General features: G+C 30.6%; 1 protein-coding gene across 1 annotated transcript; it reads right to left on the reverse strand.

Annotated features, from left to right (window-relative positions):
- Positions 1 to 2,589: 2,589 nt before the first annotated feature.
- On the reverse strand, positions 2,590 to 5,763 carry LOC126677977 (putative leucine-rich repeat receptor-like serine/threonine-protein kinase At2g24130). Its single transcript, XM_050372805.1, has 2 exons — positions 3,172 to 5,763; positions 2,590 to 3,091 (listed from the first exon to the last, which is right to left on the reverse strand). Exons 1-2 carry the CDS (start codon positions 5,738 to 5,740, stop codon positions 2,703 to 2,705), a joined length of 2,958 nt encoding a protein of 985 aa, XP_050228762.1. The 5' UTR covers positions 5,741 to 5,763; the 3' UTR covers positions 2,590 to 2,702.
- Positions 5,764 to 9,054: the final 3,291 nt, after the last annotated feature.

Here is a 9,054-nt window from a genome sequence, read left to right on the forward strand (position 1 = left end):
GTCCAGACTATTTACTACATTAACTTTAGAGACGCGGACTGTTAATGGAACACCATTCCTGCAGGATGTTTGAGGTTAAAAGTTTAAATCATTTATACTATTCTATAGTAAATGATTAATCTCATGTGGCGGTGATGAAAGAGTGGTAGATTTACTTTTTTTTTTTTTTTTTAGAATTCATCAAATTTCATTAATCAAATATGAAACAGTTACATTTGTAAGAAATTCGGAAAAATTTGAAAATTAAATCCGATGACCTGACATGGAACAGACAACGTGCTGTCTAATTCGCAGATCTACTTACGAAAATAAAAAATAAATTATCTAACTGTTTCGCCAATAAAGTGCCGTCTTTGCTCAATCTTCACCATCACCTGCAAACTGATTTATGAAATCAGAAACTACAGTTGTGACATCGCATACAACCAACACATGAATACCTTTCGTACAAAAGGGACAACAACCTTTCACATAGAAAGGACAACAACCTTTCACATAAAAAGGACAAGGTAGATTTATTTATAAATATAATATAACTATATTTATATAGAATATTAATCTTAGACTTCCATTTTGCAGGAAAATCATTGGTAATTAAGTTAACTTCCAGTTTAATACTAATCGTATTTGATCTCATAATATATAATTATAAACAACCATCGACTTAAGATATTTTAGAGGAAAATGACACATGAAAAGGTAATGGCAGGTAGGTATTGATGTCGGATAAATACTGAAAAATTGTAGTTTATCTGACTAGGGAAAATCATATCAAGGAAACGGTAGTATTGTATGTGATTATCCTATCAGGCAAGCACTATATTTTAGTTCATCAAGATAGTATCTTGTCATCAAATTATTTCAAGATATTGTCAAAAAAATTATGAGTTCTGAACATGTCGGAGAAAGTAACATATAAATAAAGAATTATGAGTTCAATCGATTTAACTGGCGGTTCAATCAGGTCAATTACCGGTTCAATCACTAATTCTGTTTGAGTCAAAAAATTTATTCAGTTAAACCAATTTAACTGGAGTTTCAGATTTTAGGCCATGTTTGGTTCATGGAATAGGTACGGAATAGAATAGTTATTCCGTATTGAATAGTTATTTCTTACTTTGGTTCATGAAATAGTAACTCCAAGGAATTGCTATTTCATGATTTTGTGGAATAATTATTCCTCTCAAAAAGTAAAAAATAGTTATTCCATTCCTCATAGAATAACTATTCTATTCCATGCTATTCCATTCCATGAACCAAACATGGCCTAAATGTTAATCAGACCAGACAACTGGCCGATTCTATTTTAACAGATTCAACTGGCCAGTCCAGTCTAATTTTAAAATAACCAGTATATAACAAGATCATTATACGGTGTAAAGAATAAGAAATTTATTAATTAAACCTTGGTTTACAACTTCAACTAATTCTTTAAAGTTTTTTTAGAATCTCTTAAATATTTCTTTCGCACCGTTTTGAGAAATTGTGAAGGAACAAAATCGATGCACATCGCACTTCTTTTTATTTAAATGAAAATTTTAAAACTTAATTTAAATTTTAAGAATTTGATTTTTTTTAAATATATTACGAATTTTTTTTAATCGGCCAAAAAATTGGAATCATAAACTAAAACCAGCCGGTTTGAGATCTCTCAAGCGGTTCAAAGCCCATTTCATTTTTGAAGTAATCATGAACCTCCGGTTCTAAAAACATCTTCGATTCTGAATTAAAACCGTGGGTTTATGAATTGTGGTTCAGTCTATGTCATGGTATTAATCACTATTCATTCTTAGTTGACTCATTTTAAATATCAAATTGTCAAATAATTTATTAATATGATCTGTTTTTTCTTTTCTGATTTTTCCTTCTATTTAAATATTAAGGGACAATTTGACCTACTGCATCATACTACATTGTAGTCTAGGGACTTTCTCCCTTATTCTAATGTAAGTGATCAAAAAAGTTATTATTACTTCATGTGCTATGTATCATCAAGGAATGAAGTGAAATTAGGTTAATTAATTGTTATTTTATTTTCACCTACCACTTAATACTTTTTAAGTAATTCATTATCAAAAGGGTAGGCTAAAAGAAGGATTTTAGTGCATTTTTTTTAAAAAAAATTATTGAAATACATTGTTTCTTACCACATTAATCAAAATGCTTATATTTTAAGTATGAAATGGACTTGTATATATGTTTATAGTTGAACTATGATTCAGAATTCACTAAAATCTATTAAAATATTAACCAACTCAAATCCTCATTTAGTTGGTTGGGTACTAAAATTGCAATGAATAATTTAGAAAAGATATGTTTTGAATAGCTTTTACTGGATAAAACAGCATTTTCATTTAAATAAATGCAAAATACAAACATTATACTTTAAAATAATGAAAAATTAAATTATCTTTCTGATAAATACATTTAATTGCAAGTAATTAATACATTACAAGGAGCCAATGAGCTTCAGATCAAGTGGCATGTACGCTGAATATTCTGTTAAAATCGTGGGATCAAATATTCCCACGAGCATTAAAATTAAATTCTCCCTTTCTAATAATTAAAAAATACATTAGAAGGAAAAAATTAAGTGAATTATTCAGTATCCGACCATTATATTAAACATCGACTACGTAGTCTCGATTCCAGTCAAACGGAATCATATGAACATGTCAAATCTCTCCTCAATCAAATTTTAACTAGGAGGAACCTTCTTGAATAAGAAGGGATGGAGGGGTAGAAAGAAATTGCTTCAACCTACTAATTTCATGAGCTATATCTAACATATTTGGTCTTGTTGAAGGATTAAATTGAGTACACATAAGACCAAGCTCAATCAATTCTACTATAACATCACTCCACATTTTGGTGCAATTATTTGGCATACCACAAGGACTTAACCTAACAATTGCTTGCTCAACAATGGTGTCCAGCTTGTGAGGGTAATGACTCTTTACCCATTCATGCAAGCTTGAACCTTCATGGAATAGAACATCTGTTGGTCTTTTTCCTGCTATTATTTCTAACACAAGTACGCCAAAACTGTACACATCTCCTTGTGTTGATGCTCTCTTTCCCATGCCATATTCTGCACAATTTTGTAGCAGTTGTTTCAGAAACTGTTACTATTTGTTTAGTATAAAGCAGTAAAATAAATGTAATGCATACCGGGAGCAATATAGCCGAGTGATCCGCATAACAATCCGTCCGTTGAGTTGAAGGAAACCGAATCATTCGTGGGATTATTGTTATTCTGATCATCAACGCCTTTAACCAATCTTGAAATTCCAAAATCTGCAACTAAAGCAGTCATATGATCATCAAGAAGAATGTTGCTTGGCTTGAGGTCACAATGCACAACTCTAACCGGAGAATAATGATGCAAATACCCAATTCCTTCAGCCACATCACTACAAATGCTGACCACCTGAACCAAATCCAATCCAGAATTACTTAATCCATGGCTAGGATATAAATACTTCTCCAAGCTCCCATTCTCCATTAATGGCAGAATAAGAGCTTTAAAGTCTGGTTTACTGCAAATTGTTATGATTCTGATCAGATTTCTATGTCTAGCCCTTTTTAGTACTTGACATTCTCTTTTGAAGCTGCCTGAAATTTCCCCACCTGATTTTGAATCCAATACCTTCACAGCTATTCTTGTGTTGTCTTGAAGTAGTCCTTTGTATACGTGGCCGAATCGACCTGAACCGATCAGATTTGATGCGTTAAACCCGCCAGTGGCTACGACGAGCTGTCGATATGTGATTCGTAGATATTTCGGATCTTTTGCTTGTTTTTCCTCATCTTCCATCTTTCCTTTGCTGAAAACTGTAAATTGCTGCTTTTTGTATTTTGACCTGAAAACCAAGAACATACACAGCAATGGTGTGGCAGATAGTGACAGGATTACAGGCAAAATAAAGGAATGATAAGGTTTCTTCTTCGGACATTTTCTCATTCCGTTTATTTTGCCGCATAGACCTTCGTTTCCGAGGAATGATTTGATTGTCAGCGACGAAAAAGCGCCAGTGTTCGATACATTTCCTGACAATTTGTTGAATGAGACGTTCAGAATCTTAAGAGTTGGTGACGCTTGGAGATATTCAGGTATTTGTCCTGTCAATTGGTTTAAGGATACATCAAGTTGCTTGAGATAAGGCAACTGACCGATTGAATCAGGAATCGGACCATCGAAACTGTTTCCTGACAGGTTCAAGTATTCTAATGCAATACAATTTCCAAGCTGCGGCGGAATAGTGTCAGAAAGATTGTTTGAAGATAAATCAATTGCTAGAACCATATCCATTTTACTTAGCTCCAATGGTAATGGACCTTGTAAATGATTACTAGACAAATTCAAATACAATTTCAGGCTTCTCAATCCTGCAACAGGACTAGGAATCAATCCTGAAAGTTGATTATGAGAAAGGTCTAGAATCTCCAAATTTACGCATTTGCCTAAGCTTGGCGGAATAGTTCCTGACAGACGATTTCCGTAAAGCAAGAGTCGACGTAACTGCGAAAGATTTGCAAAACTGTCAGGAATAGAACCTGAAAGCTTGTTCCTGGAAAGATCAAGAAGACCCAAATGAGGAATATCACCAAAAGCTTCAGGAATTTCACCTGAAAGTGAGTTATTTGACAAATAAACCCTCTCTAGTTTTCCCATACGACGTAGTTTTGGCGGGATGGAACCATTCAAAAGATTACAAGATAAATTTAGAAGGGTAAGATTGACTAAATTAGAAATTTGAGGAGGTATAGAGCCAAAGAGAAGATTTTCATCAAGATGAATTTGTACAAGATGAGAAAGATTACCAATAATAGAAGGTATCTTGCCACCCAAGTTATTTCCTGCTAATTCAAGTTCTTGAAAATTAAAAGAATGAACTAAAGAAGACAAAAAAGGTTCAAGATTTGTATTACCATCATGACTCACAAAATCATTATAAGACAAATAAAGAAATTGCAATTCAGGCATATTACTAACAATTTCTGATGGTAATTCCCCACTTAGGAAATTTAACTCAAGATCAAGCCATTGAAGCTTTGTAGAATTAGAAAGAGATTTAGGAACCCTACCCACTAATTTATTTGACCAAAGCAAAAGAAACCTCAACTCTTGAAGCTGACATTCATTCTTCAATGGTATTTCACCAATTAAAGAATTATTAGAAAAATCTATGTACTCTAAAGAAGAAGAAAATGACCCATTACAAAAAACTGGATCAGGAATTTCACCTGTCAGATTATTACTTGCTAAATCAAGATAAACTAATTTAGTAAGATAACCTAACTCGAACGGAATCTTTCCTTGTAAAAGATTCCATGACAGACTGAGTTGTTGAAGATGGAAAAGATTTCCAAGCTCAACTGGAATAGAACCTTCGAGTAAGTTTCTTGATAAATCAAGAATTGTTAAAGAATCGGAAAGATTTGCAAGAGATGGAGAAATTTTGCCTTTGAGTGATAAACCACTGAGGTCAAGCTTTACTACAAGGTGGCTGACATTGTTGCAGTTAACTCTTGTCCAGTTGCAGACATGAATGTCTGAGGAGTTCCAGTTTTCAAGAACGCCTTCAGGGTCAGAAGAAATTCCTGACCGGAAACCGATCAAAGATAGTTTCTGCTTCAGATGAATGGAGGTTTCTTGGCCGGAGACGGAGACGGAGATGACCGGGAAGAATACGATCAAGAAAAGAAAAATAAACATGGAGAATTTACAAGAACCCATTTCTTGAAGAAGTAAGATGGAGATTCTACTGTGTTCAGGATATTTATATATAATTAAGAAGATTTGATTTAATTTAATATATTATTGAGGAGTAATCTAAGTTAAAAATGATTTAATTTTTGTGCCTAACAGCCGTTGAGGGTGTGAAATGTTACGTTTGGCAGCCTGTGCCGGTGAAATTTGACTATGAAACGCGGCGAATGGTTGACGAACATGTGTCAATACATGTTAAATGACACATAAGCTATAAGGATTTATTACATGGTGTGGTGGTGTACATGTCAGCACTAGACCTAACATGTTACAACTTTTTGGCTTCTTGTTGTTGATTTGCTTGTTTATGCTATACAGATATGATGATTTTAGTTGCTCCGATGATAATGGTTATTTATGAAATAATTTTCCACTTTTAACGTAAATATTCAGTTCTTCCTGTTTTTTTTTTAATTTTCACACATACTAAATATTATAGTTACATCTTTTTTTTATTTCTCATTTTTATCTTAAAATTTTGACATTCATTAATATTGTTCATCAATTTGTACATCTCGCTCATTAATATTAAGAGTAAAAAAGAAAAATATGTGCTAGTAGTAATTATATAAAAATAATGTTCTTTTTTAAAGTATTAAAAAATATAAAGAATGACAAACAAAATAAAATGGAAAGAGTAATATTTTTCTAAAAGATGTAGTAAATATGTAAATTATTGTGCAAATTTTAACGATTTTTTAGTGATTTTTAATATCAACAATTGATATGAAGTACCGAAAAATTATCAACCAAAGTTATCCTTATCCATATCATCAGTGGACATATATTATGCAAAAAAACTAGACTTTATAAATTTTTAACGATTTCATTTCGATAATTTAATTCTAGATTAATTAGGACATAAACTAAATTTAACATCCAAGAGTTTGTATACATTCTGTTACTCTATAGAAAATACGTAAAGATATTCTAAAATAATAAGGTGCAATGGGAAATTAGGTGTTTAGGATATTTGGTACATTTGAGCACTAGATGACGCATTTTATGCACTAAAAATGTGGACCCAATAGATTATTAGAAGAATGATCATATATATATTGGGTAATAAACCACTCAAGATTTAAGGATATAGGTAGCAACTAACCGTAGCACAAAAAATAAATAATTACTAGTTACTACGTGGTGGTTTGGAGGGTTTTTTACGTGTTGCATGAAAACTAATAGCATATATTTGCATATAGTTTTAGGTGAACATTGTGGAAAATTTGAAGCATAAAATTTTAATTAGAATTTTTCTGTCATTATGCCACAACTAAAATAAGGAAGAAACTGAATGTGGAATATTAGTTAATTATCCAACTTATGAAGTTATATATCACAAGGACTAAATATCAAATTAAGTAGAGCGTGATTTGTTTAAAAAATTAATAGACCACGAGAGTATTCAATGTGCAAGTGAAATTAACTATTCATAAACAATAAAACAATTTATGCCCGTTTGCATAGTTCATTTGTGTAAATTCTAAAGTAAATAAATTTCATCTTCCTTATACTTTAATTATATTTTTTATAAATTTTATTATTAATCATGCTTTTTTTTACTTCTATTAATATTCTAGCACTTGATTTTTTTTTATTATTTGTATGTTGAATTTATTTTATTATTATGATTATATTAGTTGTTATACAAATGAATGAATTATAAATTTTTGAATTAGTTTGAATTTGTAAATATTTATTACGGATGAAATTCTTAATTTTTTATATATAAATAGTTTTTTTAATAATTTTAAATTCTTAATAATTTCAAAATAAGTAAATTTGTAGGATTCAACTCTCCTTATAAATAATGTAATAATGTAGTATTTTCCTACTTATTTTTTTCTCTTTGCAATTTTTTTCCTCTGTACTAAAAATAATTCTTAAATAATAAGTTTGAAAACAATTGGTAAGGTGTGACTAAAGGAAGGGCAAAAAAAACTGGAATCGATAAGATATTACATATAATTCTTTTAAAGTAAATATAATAGTAGAATCTGAAAAATAAATTTCATTAAATAAATGAATTTCAGCTGTGAATATGATGTAAACTGAGATAAATCATTTAAATATTAAATATATTTAAAATTTTATATTTAAAATACTACTAATGGGATGAGAAACAGGGCAAATAATTTGCCAGCTTTGACTTTTAGTTTATTAACTTTGGTGCTGATGTGGAACCATACAATAACCTAGTGCCTAGTGGTGTATTTGTAAACTTTATGCTGCTCTTGACTTTTGCTAACTAGCTAGAAACTTAATTGGCTAAACTCATCTGTAAGCCCTTATATTATACCATTTTTATTTAAAAAATCTTTATACTTCTTTTTTATTTTTCCGGTCCTTTTATTTACCTAATTTTGGATTTTCAGGTCCTTTTTTAGTTTTTTACAGTCCCTCTACTTACAAATTTTTTGTTCCTCAGTCCCTAAAATGGACATAAAAATCGGGATTTGCCAAGTACAGGAACCCGACTGTGAACAACTTTGAGATAGGGGCCTCTCGAACAAAACCGATAAAATAAAAAAACCTCCGTATAAATTTTACCTACTTAATTTAACACATAGGTTTGTTAGGTCAAAGTCAAACATTCTATACATTAATAAACTTTCCAGTTATTTCAAAAAAACAAACGTAAACTTTTTTTTTAAATCATCAAACTTTAATTATTACTCCTTCCGTCCTACTCTTATTGACAAAATAACTAAATCACAATAACCAATACAAACTAATAAATGACAATTTAAATAGCAATAAGTCCTCTCAACTTGTAAGCAATGGGCAATTAACACTTAAACTAACTTTATGGACAAATCAGTATACGAACTTGGTGATTATGGACAATTTTTCCTCCGAATTTGTAAGTTAATTGTCCCCTCAATTGACAATTTGCCCTTTTAACTTGTAAGTTAATTTACCAAAATGGACTAATTGCCCATAATCACCAAGTCCGTGTATTAAATTGCCAACAAAATTAATTAATATGTTAATTTTCCATTGCTTGCAAGTTAAGGAGAAAATTGCTATTTAAGTCAATAAATGACATAGATAGTTACTTCTATACCCTTCTATTGATAATAGAGCTAATTAATACTATTAGTATATTAGTTAAATTCTCATTAAATTTTCACCATTTTTTTATAAAAAGTTTAATTTTAAATGAGAGTAAATATGGAAAATTAAAGGATAAAATTATATTATGTTAGTTTTGTCAATTAGAATGAAACATGATAGGAGTAAAATTACTCCTATATTCGAGTCGTTTCTACGCATCTTTA

This window comes from Mercurialis annua, linkage group LG1-X (assembly GCF_937616625.2).
Source record: "Mercurialis annua linkage group LG1-X, ddMerAnnu1.2, whole genome shotgun sequence".
Taxonomy (NCBI): domain Eukaryota; kingdom Viridiplantae; phylum Streptophyta; class Magnoliopsida; order Malpighiales; family Euphorbiaceae; genus Mercurialis; species Mercurialis annua.

What these genes read in the sequence shown, in the direction of transcription:
- LOC126677977 (XM_050372805.1), bottom strand. Translation starts at nt 5,740, where the DNA reads ATGGGTTCTTGTAAATTCTCCATGTTTATTTTTCTTTTCTTGATCGTA. An exon ending in ACTCGGCTATATTGCTCCCG is followed by an intron (nt 3,092 to 3,171) that starts GTATGCATTACA and finishes AAAATTGTGCAG; the next exon opens with AATATGGCATGGGAAAGAGA.